Source organism: Ammodytes marinus, assembly GCF_949987685.1.
Source record: "Ammodytes marinus genome assembly, chromosome: 1".
In the NCBI taxonomy this organism is placed as follows: domain Eukaryota; kingdom Metazoa; phylum Chordata; class Actinopteri; order Uranoscopiformes; family Ammodytidae; genus Ammodytes; species Ammodytes marinus.
Genome location: NC_137230.1, coordinates 11,078,021 through 11,096,788, shown reverse-complemented (window position 1 = coordinate 11,096,788; position 18,768 = coordinate 11,078,021). Strand labels below are relative to the sequence as shown.

The 18,768-nt window shown below is 44.2% G+C and overlaps 2 protein-coding genes across 6 annotated transcripts in view; one reads left to right on the top strand and one right to left on the bottom strand.

Annotated features, from left to right (window-relative positions):
* The window catches only part of gse1b (Gse1 coiled-coil protein b), a 179,795-nt gene extending 165,807 nt beyond the window's left edge, over positions 1-13,988 (top strand). For 4 of the 5 annotated variants that reach the window (XM_080029878.1, XM_080029880.1, XM_080029882.1 and 1 more), the window contains 11 exons: positions 1,491-1,658; positions 2,042-2,382; positions 2,739-3,060; positions 5,207-5,865; positions 6,213-6,325; positions 6,480-6,747; positions 8,164-8,277; positions 8,480-8,866; positions 9,386-9,775; positions 10,985-11,088; positions 11,444-13,988. In XM_080029878.1, coding sequence (XP_079886004.1) covers positions 1,491-1,658; positions 2,042-2,382; positions 2,739-3,060; positions 5,207-5,865; positions 6,213-6,325; positions 6,480-6,747; positions 8,164-8,277; positions 8,480-8,866; positions 9,386-9,775; positions 10,985-11,088; positions 11,444-11,584 — 3,007 coding nt within the window. In that variant the 3' untranslated portion in view covers positions 11,585-13,988. The remainder of the gene's footprint in view (positions 1-1,490; positions 1,659-2,041; positions 2,383-2,738; positions 3,061-5,206; positions 5,866-6,212; positions 6,326-6,479; positions 6,748-8,163; positions 8,278-8,479; positions 8,867-9,385; positions 9,776-10,984; positions 11,089-11,443) is intronic. The other variant, XM_080029879.1, reaches the window with a different exon arrangement.
* Positions 13,989-14,892: 904 nt separating this feature from the next.
* Positions 14,893-18,379, bottom strand: gins2 (GINS complex subunit 2). The gene is made up of 5 exons (XM_080034635.1): positions 18,221-18,379; positions 17,752-17,866; positions 16,765-16,864; positions 16,515-16,641; positions 14,893-15,321 (listed from the first exon to the last, which is right to left on the bottom strand). The coding sequence occupies exons 1-5, from the start codon at positions 18,308-18,310 to the stop codon at positions 15,193-15,195; spliced, it is 561 nt and encodes a 186-aa protein (XP_079890761.1). The 5' UTR covers positions 18,311-18,379; the 3' UTR covers positions 14,893-15,192.
* Between the last annotated feature and the right edge of the window lie 389 nt (positions 18,380-18,768).

Genomic DNA, 18,768 nt, shown 5'->3' with positions numbered 1-18,768 from the left:
ACTCTTTATCTGTATGATGATATAACTGGGGGGTTTTTCATTTAGTTCATGAGAGATGTGACTAAGACAGGTGGCCGTTAAAACACACACCCAAACAAAACACAAACAAGCAAACACACACACACACAACATCCCAGATAAACACAAAGCAAAGTGACAGAATTCAGATACACAATAATAACCCATCTCATAGACTCAGCATGGGCAGGAAGGGGTTTCTCTTGAACCACATGTCATGGTGAACTGTATCACTTAACACTATAACATTGTTGCACTAAGCACTCTTTGATAGAGTTTATCGACTTGGATCCACTGAGTCCATAGGAGTTCTTTATACACTGCATCATCTGTGTGTGGACCCCAAGACGTATAGTTGTTTCTACGGTAATAACTAATGGGCTTCCTAAACAAAACAAATAAATAATTCATATGACAGGCTGCTGCTAAGAAGCCTCTTGTTTGAAAATGTCCCGGTCAGCCGTGTCAAAAAGCTTTTAAGAGATTGATTTAACAATAGATATACAGTCAGTGCATCTCTGTTTATTGCCATAGGCTGCAGTAATGTCATTTACAACCTTTTGAGCTGCTGTAATGATGCTATATAGGGCGTGCTACATTGCAGTGCTGTTCTTCATAAACCAAGCATTTTGACAGTGTTCCAAAATGTATATTAGTCCCTAATATTGTTTGCAGTATTGGACAAAAAAAAAGCTATTCCCTTGTCTCTACCCAAGCTAGTTTACACTTATGGATGAAATATGAACGTAAAAAAGGGAGGCAAGACTTGTTTTGCCTCTTAACTTGATGTATCCGAGGCCTGTTCATCCATGCTTTCTGTTTACCATGCAAAGCACTGCTGAGCCGCTCATGCATCTGGGATGAGATGTATCTTTCCCACCACTGCCGTTTGTCCATTTTCAAATAAGGAAGATTCGATTTTTCTTCTAAGTACTTTAGTGTTCTCTATATACGCGCGACAGACAGCACAGTTATCACAGGGAACAAACAACGCCAGCAGCGGAAAATCAATTTGCAGTGTTTTGTTATGAAATACATACATTTTTTTAAATGTATACCATGTATAATCCTGAGAGCTCTCTTGCTTGCTTTGGGGCTTTCAAACAGGCTGCGTGCCACTGGTCTGTCAACCCCAGCGAGATCACAGGACTGCAGCAGCCATCACACACACTGCGCTGTAATGGATTTAATGAGGGGATGAGCAGGGGATGTCACACGCATACACAACTAAAAACTAAAAATGCACACACAGACAGACTAGTCTCTGGCTGCTGTGTGAGATTGAGGTTAGCTGACAGTCACTGCAATGCTGCTTTGTGGAAAGAAGGACTAAGGGAGTGATGTGGCTTCTTTCGGAGGCTCATGGGTTAATGGAAGCGAACGCTGCACTGTCACACGCAAGAGACTGACTTCTTCTCGTTCTTTCTCTCTCTCTCTTTTCTTTCCCTCTCATTGCAATCCTCTTCTCCCAGGATGGATGACCCGTTCTGCCTCTCCGCTCTGAGGTCACCGTTCTACTCGCTGCCAGCAGGGGGAGCTATGCCGCCCATGCATCCCTCCGCCGTTCACATGCATCTATCAGGGGTTCGCTACCCCGGAGACTTCACGCACCCTTCACTGTCGGCACTGCAGTCTGAAAGGTAAAGTCCCACTTAAAGGTGCATTAAGCAATACTGGAGAAACCCCTTGTTCATCATATGTTAAAATAGGTGAATATATCCGCACAATCCGAAACCTGTTCGTACTGTGTGTGCGCTGAAAAAGACTAGTTTAACCCCTGGGTTTTCTTTTGCACACACACATTATGGACAGGTAGCTGATCATGAAGATAATATTCACCGATTATGACAAAGTGATTTTGACAACAAGCATTCTCCAGAATAGCTGACTCCACCTTTATTTCACTCATACATGCAGTCACTCAGTAGGATGTCAGCAGTGAGCTGTGATTATGGAGTGTCCTTGTTTTCCATTTCACCTCTCTTACACTGTTGTTTGCCCCTGTCCCCTTCACTTCCTATAGGCTTCAGCTGGAGGATGAGCTGCGGCAGAGAGAGCGCGAACGAGAGCGGGAGAGAGAGAGAGAGCGGGAGAAGGAGCTGGAGAGAGAGAAGGAGCGGGAGAGAGAGAGAGAGCGGGAGAAGGAGCTGGAGAGAGAGAGGGAGCGAGAGAGGGAACGTGAGAGAGAACGGGAGAAGGAGAGAGAGCGAGAGAGGGAACTGGAGAGGCAGAAGGAGAGAGCACAGAGGGAGAAGGAGCTGCAGGCGTCCAAGGCCATGGAGAGCCACTATCTGGCCGAGCTCCATGCCATGAGGGGCCAGGAGGACCGAACCAAGCCAGAGAGACTCACCCCTAATCGGGCTGGTATGTGTCCATGCTGCCCCTGTAGTTTCCCCAAGCAGCAATCACACTCTTCCTTCATAGTTAACAAGCAATGTGTGATCTTGTCCACTTTTTATCGACATATTTATATTTATTTATATATGTATTTATTAGTATGAATACAGGTATAAAAACTCATAACATACATCATAGGATGACAAGACAAACAGACAAATAATGTGTGAAATAAAGTAAAAATTCATAAAAATACATTAAAACGATAGAAAAAATTTAGTAGATTCACTTGAGTAATTAAAAAAAACAGAAATAATATATTGATAAGCAGCTTGCAGCTCTTGCATCAGAATGTTAACCCCCGACCTTTTCTCCCTGCTTAGATAAAACCAAAGAGTCCTCCCCTCTGGCTCCCAAAGCGGTCCCTCCAGGTCTGCACTCTGCCATGGTCCAGTCACATCACTCCATCCCGGGTCTGATCTCTAGCCACGGCCTCTACATGGGGCCCAGCGCGGGGCTGTCGGCGGCCATGTTGGCTCAGAGGAACAACGAGGAGGAGAGGTGGCTGGCGCGGCAACGTAAGCTGCGCCAGGAGAAGGAGGACCGGCAGTACCAGGTGTCTGAGTTCAGACAGCAGGTTCTGGACCAGCACCTGGACCTGGGCCGGCCGGGGGAACCACAGGACCACAGGACAGACTCACACAGGTCAGACATAACACCACACAAGGCTAATCAACTCAGAGCAATGTTTCCTTTTAGCCATATATCAATATATCATGCATGGTGGTGGTATTTAAAGGTGTAGACAGCAATTCTGGAGAATTGCTTGTTGTCTAACACACTTATTTTCAAAATCTGGTATGTAAACAAAGGGCATGTAAAACAAAGGGTGTCCACAATAGCCAGCAACATGCACCGTTTACAGAGCCTAGGCTGTGATTTATTTATTTATTTATTTATTTTGTTTAGTGCACACACAGCAGGGACAGGTAGCGGATCGTGAGGAGATATTCACTGATTTTGACAAAAAGTGTTTTTTACAACAAGCGTTGTCCTGCATTTCTGAATCCACGTTTAATTTCAACGTGACTTGGCCAATGCAGAGTTGTTTTGCCCAAGTTATCTGATAGAGATGAGCAGTTCTGGGGTCTTGTTGAACACCGAAACGCATGCATGCCTCCAGTGCACACAGTATTTGTTGGTGTGGCGCTGTCGGTCTATGCTAGCCTGGTTTTCGAAGCCTCGGAAGCTGGCATGCTTTATGAGTTTGTTTTCAGGCAGGACACAAAAAAAAAGATAAACCCCTGTCAGAGGCATCACATGTATACTCTAATTCAGTGCATGCTTCCTTCCAGGCCTGACATGTAGGCAAGCAAGGCAGCTATGTTTACGTGTGGTTGTAGGCTGTTAAGTGGGGTCCTGATTACCGCTGTTTCATTGGGTAGTGGGTTAAGGGTTTCAAACAGGCAGCGAGTGTGACAGCTAAGATACACAAAGGCTAATTCCCGGCTAATCCTCTCAACCTTGCACAGCATAAGCTCCCCTTACTTATCCACCTTTGTTGTTGCGCACTGTGTCTGTGTTGCTGTTGTATGTGTGGGATTCAGATGTAAGCTGGTGGTGGTTAGGGGGCGCTGGACTGGTATGAGCAGGAGCGACACACATATTTGCTATCAGTAACCCCTACTGTATAATCACAGCTCGCAGGCTGCAGATTGCAGATAACACACCCATTTACTCACTCACTCACACACACACACACACACACACACACACACACACACACACACACACACACACACACACACACACACACACAGGCATGCAAACACAAACAGGGAGGCGTAGATAATTTGCCTGGTCATGTAGTGTGCACTCCTGCCAGGATTGATTTGGAAAGAAGCTCGAGACAGTGTCCATCAGCCATCTGCCTTGCTTTCATCCTCACTGTTGCCATTTTCCCCCACCACCATGCCATTAGTAATGTACCTTTATTTATTTATATATATATATGAATATTCTTCTTCTCTCTCATATCATTGAGGATGATGCCCTTTCAAGGAATCCATCTTGCCATATACCCTCCCTACGTCAGTCATTTTCCTCTCTGCCTTCCTGCCTGTCTGTCAGGGAGAGTTTCTGCAGGCGTCTTTCCCAGTAGATCTGTTTCTGAATTCTATCTCTCTCACTATCCCTCCCTGTGTGTGTGTGTGTGTGTGCGTGTGCGCGCAATGCGTGCCACACTATAAGGACCTAACAGATCAAAAACAGGCCTGTATAACTGGAGGACATTGTGTGCCTTGGCCACATCCTCGCTTTGCTCTGGGCTACTCTGCCTGGGCTTGATAACACTGTTTTTGCACAGACACACACAGACATTGCTGACAGGGATAGAGAGAAATTGGCAATGCATATAAGCACCGGCCACTATGGTGTGTCTTGGTTGCACGTGTGTTTAGAGAAACCACTTTAAACCCATCCATTTTAGAAGGTAATATGGGCTCTGAACTGTTTTACATAACCATGATAACCCCATACTATCGGGGCGACTTTGGCTAAGCAAGTATGCTGGTCATCTACTTATCTCAGGGTCGGTGGTTCAATCCCCACCTCTTGCTACATGTCATAGTGCCAGTGGGCAAGACACTGAACCCCAAATGGCACACGATGGTTGGCTTACACATTGCTGCTATTGTGTGTGTGTGTGTGTGTGTGTGTGTGTGTGTGTGTGTGAGGCAAAACAGTGTAAATTGCTTTGCGTCTGAAAAGCGCTATTCAAGTGGAGTCCATTTACCATGAGTGTTTTTCTAACAGATAAAACATGACCCCCTGTTCTATTATATCTCTACAGGCCCATACCAAATCACCATGACCCAGGAAGCCGGGACCTCCACCCTCACTTGGGCGCCCCTCCACCCCTTATCTCCCCCAAACCCCATCAACCCCAGAACCACCCTCCACCTCCAACCACACTGTGGAACCCCGCAGCCCTCATAGACACAGCATCAGACTCCAGACGCAACCACGAGCCCTCGGGGATGGGACACTACGATCTCAGTCGACTGGCCCCTAACATGGGGCCCTCTAAATACGAAGAGATAACGCGGCGGAGAGAAGGGGGCTCCATGGACAAGTATGCCCAGCTGAGGGGCCCTCCCCCCGGCCTGCCCGAGCCCAACACATTCCTGGCCGATTTGGAGAAATCCACCCAGTCCTTCTTCAGCCAGCAGCGGGCGACGCTGTCCCTGACCAGCCAGTATGAGTTGGAGGGAACTGTGAAAAGCAACAACGCCACTGGACTCAAGAGCCTCCAGGGACACCCAGGGCACAGCAGACACAGTGGCCAGGGGGCAATGGTCTCCGCTGGGCCAGGGAGCGGCCAGGTAGCAGCACTGTCCATGGGTCCAGACCCCACGGCACTGATCTACGATGAGGTCCTTCAGCTGCACCGAAGGCCTGTCAGCAAGCTGGACCTGGAGGAGAAGAGGAGGAAGGAGGCCAGGGAGAAAGGTACCTAGTAGGCACACACCTGATAATGTCAAATCACACACAAATCAGGCTTTATTTAAATTTATGCAATAGTAAAAAAAAATTTGAGGATTTAAAAAATGCTGTGTGTGTGAAACGTATCTCTTTTTTCATGTTGGTACCCTCTACTTTCCCTTCAGTTTTTATATTTGTAATCTATTAATATGCCTTGCACTTTAATTTAATTGAATTGTTTTAATAGGATAACATCATTGATATTGTTTCTTATTCTGTGATTGTCTGTTGATACTAAAAATAAAATGTCATTATGAAAAAAGAATTTAGAGAAAGTGTGGCGTCCGTATATTGACCTCTTTGCTTGGCTGCAGGTTACTACTATGAGCTGGACGACTCGTACGACGAGAGCGATGAGGAAGAAGTGAGGGCCCATCTCAGGAGAGTAGCAGAGCAGCCACCACTCAAACTGGATGAGTCCACAGAGGTAAAGCACCTGCCATACACACACACACACACACACACACACACACACACACACACACACACACACACACACACACACACACACACACAAGCACTCACGACAAAGCATTCGACTTTATTCTCATCTTTTTTTTTTTTTAAACCTCTTTGCACAGAAACTTGACTTCCTGGGCGCGTTTGGCCTGACCACTACGGGCCGGCGGAATGCGCTGGTACAGCAGAAGAGGAGGAAGAGGAGGAGGATGCTGAGGGAGCGCAGCCCCTCTCCACCGGCCTCCCAGTCCAAACGCACCCCCCCTCCCCCTGCACAACTCAGCACACGCTTCACCCCCGAGGAGATGGACAGAGCGCCGCAGCTGGAGGACAAGAAGCGCTTCCTCACCATGTTCAGACTGTCCCACGTCACTGTGCAGCAGAGGAAAGGTAGGGGCCTTGGGAATGTTCAGATATATGGAGCATGTACTCGCGGCACACTGCGGGTGAATAGGGTCAAATGTTTCACGTATAGATATCATCATGAGACTTTGCCAGTTGATTACTTACATACATTTATTTTTATTTTTGAAAGAATATGCAAATTTGGCAATATCTAACTACGTCTCTTTTAAAACTACAAATAGGTTAGTATAGAAGCAGTATGAAACAGGGCATGTTATGGGAGCAAAAGAACCACAAATCTAAATGTTGACCAGCGCTTTAGAACACAGTGTTTTTGTCCGCCGTGTCTCGCCTTAAAGAAGCCTGCCAAATTAAAACGGGTGATTCTGTCAGTTAGAACTGGTCTTTAGTTTATTACCAACTCTTTTGTTTAATTATGTTTAAAGAACTTAATGAATGGAAGACTAAACTGTGCATAACAATCCCTCTTAGCTATTCCTAATTAAATAACCCATGGCTCTTATATGCCCTTTTTTTTAATTAAAGAGTGAGCCCGGGAATCTTTGTCCATTGCCTTCAATGGTAAACATTTCAGAATTAGGTGAAGGAAATAGTTTGTAGTCCTTTTTTTTTGTAAAATTCATAATTGCTTGAGCTGTATCCGAAGGCATAGCACTGCACACAGTATTGGAGCTAGTCAGAAGCCACTTCCATCACAGACCTAACCCAGTGCCCTTTACATGACATAGAAACGTCCCCGTCCATTACCCCTATCATGTCTCTTGTCTTTGACGTCTCATTTTAAGCAGACTAATGGAGGAGACTGATTGCGTACTTGAAAGTAGTAGTTATTCTCTGTTGGCTCCGCAGCCTGCTGACTCTTCACTATGGCTGAGCTCTGCCTGCTTTACATTGCACTGCACTCTCATTAACATGTTGACTCCAGCCTAGAAGGAAATCAAAAGGGGGGTCAAACAATGGACATGCATTTAAACCTCAAACCCCTTATATACAGCCCCTATTAAATAGTGTATGCATAATGTAATGCCTCACATTACATTGTTAGGTTTCTGTCTGCAGTTATACACACACACACACACACACACACACACACACACACACACACACACACACACTCACACACACACACTCACACACACACACACAAACTGATGAGGGATTGCCACACACACAAACACACACTGAGAAGGGATTGGGAGTGGCAGCTATGGGTTTACAGTGATCCTAGTTTAATCCACTTGATTTACTGTTTGCTGCCTTCAGATGGCAGCATACAACCTCCCACACTAAATCCCCTTTTTATGAACACACATACAAACAAACACACACACACACACACACTCTAGGAGATATAGGCGCTTATTAAATTGTGAAAAAACGACAGACAGGACTAATGCTACAAAGATTTACATGTTACATTTGTTACATTTCATGTCTCAGATAATGAAAGGGTGGTGGAGCTGCTTCAAGCCATTAAAGAAAAGAGCGTTACCTTGGACACCATCAGACATGCCCCTCATCCACTATGTAAGAGCCCTCCAGCAGATATCTCTGGTGAGACACATGAACATACTCATAAAAACACTTTCTCCTTCCTGAAGAGCAGTTTATTTACACATTTCTAGAATGTATCTGGGTAGGAGATGGCGATGCATAACTCAAAACATCTAATCGCAGCGTTCTGTAAAGAGCAGCGTTCTGTATTAATGTCAATCATGACCTCATCACGACTTAACACATGTTCATTTGACTACAGATTCTGCACTAGCCCCGCCTCCCAGTGAATCAGAAGACCACCACCACAGTCACAGTGTCCGACCACACAGCCCCTCCTCGCATTGCCCGTCATCCCCCAACGGCCATCCCAAGTCCCTGGGGGAGACATTAAGACCAAAGGAACCCCCTTCCCCAGCTGTCCACCCAGATAAGGCCCGGGGGCCCAGCGAGGGGCCAGTGGCTAAGCGGAGCTCCAGCCTGCTCAACAGCTTGAGGCCTCCTCCGCTCCCCCTGCAGGCTAAAGAGGGCCATCACAGCGGCAACGGGCGCACCAAGCCCTGGGACAGCTTCACCCCAGAGGAATTCGCCCAGCAGTTCCACGAATCAGTGCTCCAGTCCACCCAGAAGGCTCTGCAGAAACACAAAGGTAAAAAGGCATACGGGCAGCAGGACGGTATAGTGGCTAGGGAAAAGGGAGACCACCTGTCAGCAGTAAGGCTGGGGTAAAAGGTCAGGCAGGACCTTCATTTTTCCACTTAATTAAAGAAATCGTTTAGTCCGAAAAATCTCGGGTTAACTTTTTTTTAGTTGTATCCCTTGTCCAATCAACAGACCAAAACATAAGTAACATCAAATCTGAACATGTGATTTGATTGAGACTCAAATTGGAATGCTTGGTATATTTTAAATCACGTTTTCCCTCCTGCTTCAAATTTGAATAATTATTAGTTTTTCCGGGCTTTCTATGGTGAATGATTGAATACCTTCGGTTTGTAGATTGTTGCTCTGAGAAACCCACCGATCTCGAGATTTGTGATGGACATTTTCTTGTTATGTATGGCCCTAGCATAACCAACCAATCCTTTCACCACCAATTGAAATCACATAAAAAATGGATGAAGTCTAACAACCCCTCCTCTCTCTCTCTCCCGTCCTGTCCTTGTAGGTGGCGCGTCGGGGATGTCGGAGTCGTCCCACCTCCAGGAGTCGTCTGTTCACTACAACATTCCAGAGCTTCAGAGCGCCCCTGGTCGGCCACAGCAGCAGCATCAGCCCCAATCACAATCACAATCACAATCACAATCACAATCTTACCCCAACGCACATCATTCATTTCCCCATCCACACTCGCATCCCCCACACTCTCAACCCAACGGCCAGCACTTCCCTGTCCCCCCCCAGCAGCAGCACCGGGGGGACGCCTCAGGGACCAGGGAGGACATGTCTGGTCCTGACGAATCAGAGGAGGAAGAGGAGGAGGAGGAAGAGGAGCCGCCTACTTCCAAGTGGAAGGGGATCGAATCCATATTTGAAGCCTATCAGGAATATGTTGAAGGTAAGCATGCAGCCACACTGAACATGCTGTGGTATCAACGCTGCTGCTGTTTTTATGGCTCCTCCACCCTGTATTATATATAGCCCTGCGTTCCGAATCGCATACTTTCTACTATTTTGTATGGTAGAAAAAAAGATTTAGGATGTCCCGATTCTTGTGGCCAGATTTAGGATGGTTAGAAAGAAAATGTCTACTACATCCGGCCAAGTGTTGAAAACAGCATCGTATTTGGGCGATTCTGACCCATAATCCAGTGCGCACCTGAAGTGACGTCACATAAACAGAGCCTCCATATGAAAACAAATGGGGATACGACGGATGTAAAAGCAAGAGGCAAGATCACGGCGCAATGTTATGATGAAATAAATAAGTAAATGTGATTATCACAAAGCCGAAAGATGTCCCTCAGTAGGCTACCCGATGCGATCGCTGATTAATGAATGAACAGTAAACAAATATTTAAAATAATTGTATTGATTATGGGGCCCATTGTAGTCCGGAAACCAAGGCTATTGCCTACGTTTTCCTATGGCTAGGTTCACCTCGTCTGCACTCTGCACACAAACACACACACACACACACAGACATCGTTATTGATGAATGAGAGGGTGATCCTTATCTCGTAATTACGAGATCCTTATCTCGTAATTACGAGATCTTTATCTCGTAATTACGAGATCCTGCTGTGAAACTTTTTTTTATTTGGTGAATGCTCAGCGCCACCGTAGTATGTAGAATAGAAAAAAGAAAGAGTATGCGATTCGGAACGCAGGGATAGGTTTCATAACCCATACCTCATGTAAAAGCCACCAATACCTCATTGGATAGGTTCATGGTTTAGTTTTACCCTTTCTTCCTGGATGAAATGGAATTTTGAGATCAAGTGTTGATCTCAAAATCTCATCAAGTGTGTACTCAGTCAAGTATTGACTGGTGGTTTAAATCACTCACTACACAAGAAGAGCATTGATTTTTAAGTTGTTGTGACACTCGTTCAACACTAGAGGGTGGTATTCAGCTTTCAACACAAGTTTAATAGCGACCTGATCTGAGCCTTTTAAAACAAACAACCCAACGGGTGTATTTTATTACCCCTCTCTAATAAATGCATCTGAATGAACTTTTACCCGTGCTACATCTGCATCCGCTAACCCCTAACTCTATTGTTTCTTTTTCCCCATTTTTCTCCAATTCTGGCTTCGTCCTTAGAGCAAAGTTTGGAGCGACATGTGTTGCAGAGCCAGTGTCGAAGACTAGAAGCTCAGAACTACAACCTCAGTCTTACTGCTGAGCAGATGTCTCATAGCATGGGGGTAAGATTATGCATACACAGCGACATTGTTATTGTGCCTTCTAACAGGTTTTGAGTCATCTCTAAGCCCAGGTGTATCAATACTCACCTGCTACACATTTCCCTTCCTCTCCACCCATTCTTCTTTGATTTTCAGTCATAATATGTACAGTATATACCCGGGGTGGACAGAATGGCTTAAATGGATGAAAAGTTGCACTTTTTTAGTTTTAGCTTGTTGTCTCACTCTCATAGTTCAAGGCAAGGCATCAGAAATCATTCCTTTAACTGGAGATGTATTGGTGTCTATTGATTAGGATTAAATCTTTGTCGTCTTGATTTTGTGTTAACTTGTTTGTATGATTTCTTCTGTCCAGGAGCTGATGTCCCAGAGACAGAAGCTGGCGCTGGAAAGGGAGAAGCTCCAAGCAGAGCTGGAGCACTTCAGGAAGTGTTTGACGCTGCCACAGACACACTGGCCAAGGGGCGGGCAGTATAAAGGCTACCCTCCCAGGTGACCCCCAACACACCCACCTGATAGGCCCCCTAGGCCCGGGACTCCTCCCCTTTCAGACTGACACACAGAGTTTATTTTTCATGGCCTGGTCCACGTGGCTGGATAAGATGAATGGATGAGTGAGTGAATGGATAGATGGATGATACAGGACCATACAGTGAAGGACAGGCAGTCTTTGGATTGTGGCCAGCCAGGGACTGTGCCTCGAGCCGCTAACGTGTGCCAATGTAGCCAACCTCCCAGTTAGAGCACGGGGCAGGTGAACCTGAAGATCAACACCAACTCACACACAAGGACACACACACACACATGCACCTGCTTTTCACAGCAGTCTTCAGTCCCTGCTGCTCTATTGTTGGGTCCCTGCGTCCCTCACCGCCACAAGCTACAAAGACAATCCTGCCAATGAGGGAGCAGCTCTACCCCAGTAGAGGAGGGGGTGTGTGTCATCAAGAGACTTGAACGCTCCAAAAGGCTCCTGGCCCAGCCGGGACTGATTCTATCACAGTGGCCACACGAGCTTTTGGACTGGGAAAATGCACTTAAGAATCTAAAAAAAGCTGAAGAACTACCTGCTGGTACTGTGTTACAAACAAAGAACTGTTCAAAATTAGGGAAGAACTTAGACAAATGCACATTTTTTTGGAAAGAATTAAGGAAAAATGTTTTATTTCGAAATAGAAAAAAAAAATTGAGAATAAGAATTTTAAAGAGGTGCTTCGGCCTTGTATTGTATATAATATGAAGACTTAAAAAGAATTTTTGTATGTTTTTATTACTTTAATCATTGTTCTTTTAAAAGAAAAAAAGCCTGCCATTTTTATATGTTTCTGCTTTTTTTTTGAGGGGGGGATGGAAAAGAAAAGCCTTGCTTTTAGTGTTTGTACTGCTGCTGGCCAGAACAGCTCATTTTGAGACATTTAACCCGAGTGAGAGAGAACACAGGATACGCTCCGTCTCTCTCTCTCTCTCTCTCTCTCTCTCTCGGCACTGCGCAGCTGAGTCCCAGCCACCTCATCTGGCATCTGAGATATGGCTCATCCCCTTCCCTTCACAGCAACATGCGTCTCTCTGTTTGAATGCCCTTCTCAACAACAACTCCACTGGTCCGCTTCACTGCTGATGGCATGACTAGTCTCTTATACACATCCACAGTGACATACGTTTCTATTGTTTTGTTTTGGTCACTTGTCATACTTGATTATTTTTTTAAGACATGAAGAGTCTCTTAATCAGCCAGCTGACTAAACTGGTTCCTGATGCGTTCTCCTACCATTGGACCTTCCACTCCACTTTGCATGACATTTACATATAGCATTGGACTCTATATGACGCTTTGCATAATGTTACGCCTTACAAGATTAAGCCCTTATCAGCATAGTGCCAAAATGAAAAAAAACACAGTAGCATTCTGGGTTCCTATTCTTAAATTGAGATGCAATTAGACAGCCAAACAACATTCAAACCAGAATGGCCATGTTCCAATGTTTAATAGCCTTACTTACTAAAATTGCCAACATGCCAACACCACAAAAGTCGATTCAAACCGGGCACTGCCAAGTTAAGTACATATAAAATCAGACAGGCCAGCTAAATCAAATTTACTTCCTCTGTGTGCCCTTAATCCTTCTTGTCAGCTCTGCCCTGAGCTTGGGCCACTGACATTCGCCCCTATAACTTATGTTGCCTCAGCCTTATGGTTGTATGTGCAATTTGAAAACTCCAAAAAGCATGTATTTAAGGGGTAGCCGCAAGAGTTCTAGAGGTGTGTTGGTTGGTGTGAAGTGAGAGAAGGATTCCAGTATTTCAAAGTTTATAGAAAAATCAAACTAAAGCACAAATAATCCCCTTCATACTTCATTACAAGTGCCTCAAGAATTTGGGAGCATGTGAATGAGTGGCAGTCCACTTGATAGACCAAACACGTAACTGCAATGATCAGGGACTTAACATCTTACATCACAAGCGTCTGCTGTATGTCTGACACCATTCAAATATGTGCTTGTCAAGAACCGACACATAATTCCTTATAAAATCATAAGTTTTTTTTAATAAAGTCCCAGGCCAGTTCTTAGGATCGTCTGTCATTTTTTTACAGAGCAGAAGAGAGCCGATGAGTTAGTGAGGGAGTATGTACACTGAGGTAAGCTGCCAATGACCCAGGGAGGGAGGTGCAGTACAGTGAACCCATTTACCCAGCCTCCCTAGCGTCTCCAGCCTAACGCACGCCCACATGCAATAGCCCCTGTTACTCAGTGGAGGATGTCTAGATGCTGTGAAATCCTGTTTTTAAAAAAAATGTACTTGTTTGAATTCATTGTAATGTAATATATTCTTTGTTGAATGTAGTAATTAGGTATTTATGAATATATGGCTGTGATTTCAGACAAAAAAGAAAAATAAAATATTTCAAAAATGTTCAATATCAACCTTGGTCTGTTTGCTGGTAGGTTAAAGGTGAAGTAAGCGATTTATTTATGTTAATATAAGTGTGAAATCGCTCTTTATTCATACAGTGATCACTTACATAGTGTGCGTGTTTCATAAAGCCGATCTCTCAGTCACCCGCTCTGCATGTAATCGGCAAATAAACTTTTCTGGGATCCCGAAACTGATACCCAATCACAAGAGAGAACGCTACAAACCGGCACCCGTTTCACTGCCGGTGCACACGCAGAGCACAGATGGGTGAATGTGTATGCGCCTACAATGGCGGAGCAAGTACAAATCCTTCCCAATGTCTGTTATGATGTTTTTTTTAATCATGTTTTATCACACTTAGTTATCTGAGATGATGCTAGATAACTCGCTGTTTGAAGGCCGCAGTGCATTGATGTGGGGACGAGGGAGCGGACTGCTAACTGCAGTCAGTGACAGGAAGTTAGCTAAACTGACCATTCCGCTTACTGAACCTTTAAGGTTTTTTTTCACAGGTGGGTGGAACACTGTAAACATACGAGCATATGTTAAAAACCAAGAAAAAAAAATTCTCGACTCTTCTTGGCAAACATTCTTCATATGTTTTTAAACAGAACACCAACCAGATTTATATTTTACATACTGCAGTGTTGATTTCAGATGGAGAGAGATAGGTGCTGCCAGTTGTCATGTTGAGATTTTACACATTTCTGTTCAGCAAAATGTCTACTCACTATACACAGGTGTGAAGCCAGAGAAAAGCTTTTTGTGTGATGATTCTTCTTCAAATTGTAGTGAAAAGTATAAAGAAAGAAAAACAAGAAAAACCCCTTGACACACAAAAATACATTTATTTTGTCTCTTACCAACATACAAACGTTATGGTGAGGTTCCTAAATGAAATATTCACAGGTATGAAACAGCCGATACTTACACAGCCCACATGATTTTAATATGTACAGTTTAATGCACCTCTTACCCAAAAAGACATAACCTCTCTTAAAAAGTCGAAAAAGTTCCAATCAGCCTTTACCATACAGGTGGTGGGTTGAGTCTCTGAGGAAACAGTCTTTGGAGTATTGAAGTGTCTGGTGAGTGAGTAGACACCTCAGTCCAAGGCTCTAACTCCAGTCCTCTCATATTCTTGGGACAATATCTAAAATGTGTCCAAGATGGCCGCCATCTTGCGTATCAATAGTCGGTGGACTGTCCCTTACTGGAGCCAGGCTGCAGGTTGGAGCGTAGTTTGTACATGCAGTTGAGAGTGTCGAGGAGGAACGATCGTATGGTGTTGATCTCCATCAGAGTTAGATTGTCCAGCTATTGAGGGAGGGAGGCAGAAGCAGAGAGCATGTTCAGTTAAAAGGTGTACTATGCAGTATCTGGGGAAGGGGATGTATTTGATATTTAAAGAGCTTGCAGTTATTTTACAAAAAATGTGTTCTCTACGTGCAATTCTGACTTTTTAATAATTATATCGTAATGAAATCAAAATTATGTTGAGGCACCTGGAACCAAATGTCAGACTAGAATATGTTTGTAAACAAAACTGTGGGCCCTGCTGCAGTGAACAACAAACAGCGAAACAGTCGCTTTTAATCTTGCTTTCTAACTTCAAAGAGTGTTTCTGAGAGCTAATTTTCACCCAATGAATGTTTGAGCTTAAATGTTCTTCTTGAAACCCAATACAAACCAATGAGATTGTACACATACACATATACTATGTAGCTATGTTGCAAATACCCTGTCGTGGTGCAACCAATTTATTTATTTTTTTTTGCAACTGATCAGTTAAAAAGGTGAAGTAAGCGATTTATTTATGTTTATATAAGTGTTAAATCGCTCTTTATTCAAACAGTGATCACTTATATAGTGTGCGCGTTTCATAAAGCCGATCTCTCAGTCACTCGCTCTGCATGTAATCGGCAAATAAACTTTTCGGGGATCCCACTACTGATAACCAATCAGATGAGAGAACGCTACAAAACGGCACCCGTCTCACTGCCGGTGCACATGCAGAGCGACAGACGGGTGAATGTGTATGAGCCTACAATGGCGGAGCAGGTAAAAATCCTTCCCAATGTCTGTTTTGATGGTTTTTAATCATGTTTTATCACACTTACGGATCTGAGATGATGCTAGATAACTCGCTGCTTAAAGACCGCAGTGTATTAATGCGGTGATGAGGGGACTGCTAACTGCAGTCACTGACAGGAAGTTAGCTAAACTGACCATTCCGCTTACTGAACCTTTAAAAGCTTAGTCTATGAGATCAAATAGAGGGAAGAAAAACAAGTCCCATATTCCCAGTGTCCCAGCTAATGTGCTTCCTATTCAGTTTACTATCACAGCAGCAGAGTAAAGACAGACAACCATTAAAAATCCACATTTAAGAAGCCAAAATGTGGGTAGGAAAATGACTAAAAATTCTTGCCAAAACTTTTTTTTGGCTAATCGATGATCTGACTGAATATCCTGTAAACAGTATGTGTAAACTAAGCGATCAGTCTTACCTTGGCGTGAGCCTCTAGCTGGCTGATGAAGCTGTCGGCGGAGAGGCGCAGCTTGGCAATGCGTGTGTCCCAGATGTCTTTGATCAGTGTGCGGATCTCATCTGCTTTGGGGATGTTGTCTGATGCACTAGAGGAGACACACACAACACCATCATCATCATGTGAGGTATAGAGTGCCACATGCGCTGGCAGTATGGGAGCATTTTTTCCCCCAAACCTTTTCGTTACCACTTGGGCTGATATGACTCACTGGTTGAGTAGCAGTTTGGTCAGCTCCATGTAGTACGGACTGGGAACAGGCGTAAATGTGTCCTCTTTCCTCTCAAGGTCTCGCATCTCCTCCAGTTTCTCTGTGTGGTGTCAACAAGCATCAAAAACAACGTCATTTAAGGAGACACATTGACTTCCACCAGATGTGCCGGTCATACAAGTTTAATTTTTGTCTTTCTTCCTTGCCGGCTTTTGTCCTGTTACGCAACAAAGGAGGAAAGAATTGGACAGCACACCTGGCATCTGCAGACCATAAGGCCGGCATTATCATATATTCGTCTTGAGCTATTAAATAATAGCATAAACAAGTATATCCTATGCAGTCACTGTGATGCATCATATTCCTATGTACCTCAGACCTGCTTTGTTGGCCAAACACTATTAGAAACACACCATTATTTGAGCTGCTAGAAAAATACTCTGTAAGCAGCTGAAAAAAGTGCAACCAACACAGGTGCACTATTTACTCCTGTTAGAGTGGATCAGTTTTAAGGTCTAAACTCTTTAAGCTAATTGCAAGTTAATTGCAAATTCTAGTGGTAGTACAGACACAGAAACAAATAATACAAAATAAGTGAAAAATAAGTGTTACAAAAGTTAAGCGTTATAAAAATACAAATTTGAAAGTAAATGCAAATAAACAGTGTATGTGATGGTGAAATATCATATTGCACATTAAAGTGGTAGTATTATAAATGACAGTTTGACTCTTTCCAAATGTTTAAAGGTGTTATAAATAACTATTTGCACATAGTAATTGATTAGATAGTGTAAATGATATTAAATTATGACATTAACTTAATACGAACCTAATTTTGCACATTGCAGACATAAAGCAGATTTTACTGTTAGATGTGTTAAAAGCATGCACAAGAAGACAGTCATATTCCCATGTGCTGGAATGATGAAGTCATGACAAACACCTGGACCTAAGATGAACTATTCTGGTTCCTGCTGTATATCTTACCAACATCCATCCACGCAGGGGGGACAATCCTACACTTCTGCCTCTGTTTCAGGTTAAGGGCCAGCCACACAGGAACGTCCACTGGAAGTCCTGGGTTGAAAGGACCCAGGTCTCCCTGAGGACAGAAAGACACTGACTTTAGAGCGCTGAACACGGTCGTTGTTGTCACACAGAACAACCTGACACCCATGCGTGACACCCACCACGTCCATGAGCATGTAAACACTATGGCGTTGTGTAGCTCGCAGCTGCTGAATTGTCTGCATGCGTTGACGTAACACTAACGCCACTGACACATGCAACAGCAGATATGGAAAACTGAAATCTCAATACACGAAAGCTCGTCAAAAAACTGTAAGGTTTGGCTAAAAGTAATGTTGAAGTCGAGCTAATGTGGCGAACGTTGCTTGAGTAGTACAACAGTCACCTCTATCATTGTAGGAAATACAAAAATATCTGGCTTACTTACCCCGATTAAATAGATCTTGTCCAGACTGAAATTCGGTATTATATTCACCATCTCCTTCTCCGCAAGGAACTCTACCTCCGCGGGATCCATGTTAGATGTCCGTTTGGATATTAGTAATGTATTTCCACAAACTTTACTGCCTCAAATCTACACAGCTTGTTGTTGGTTGTTTCCCGCGCTACAGGCTGCATGAACGCACAGGAAAAACGTAGGATGAGACAGCGACGTCATCAACCGGAAGTGTAATCTCGCGAGGTGAGCCCGAGCACGTCATACCTTTTTTTAAATCACTTCGACTACTTCGTTGTCTTTGTATGAACTAGTATGCGTAAATAACATAAACGTTTAGTTTTAATGTTGTTGGCTGGCGGGGCGCACACAGGAGCCCGTTTTGGCCGTGACGACAATGGCCATAATGGCCTTAATGTTTTGCTCTGCCCGGGCAGGAAAGATTAGGTGGGTCACGTGACGAAGCAACAGTTCAAGCCAAGCGCCACTAGATGGCGACATACACCAAGTGATAAACAGGTGGACGCAAACGACAGTTA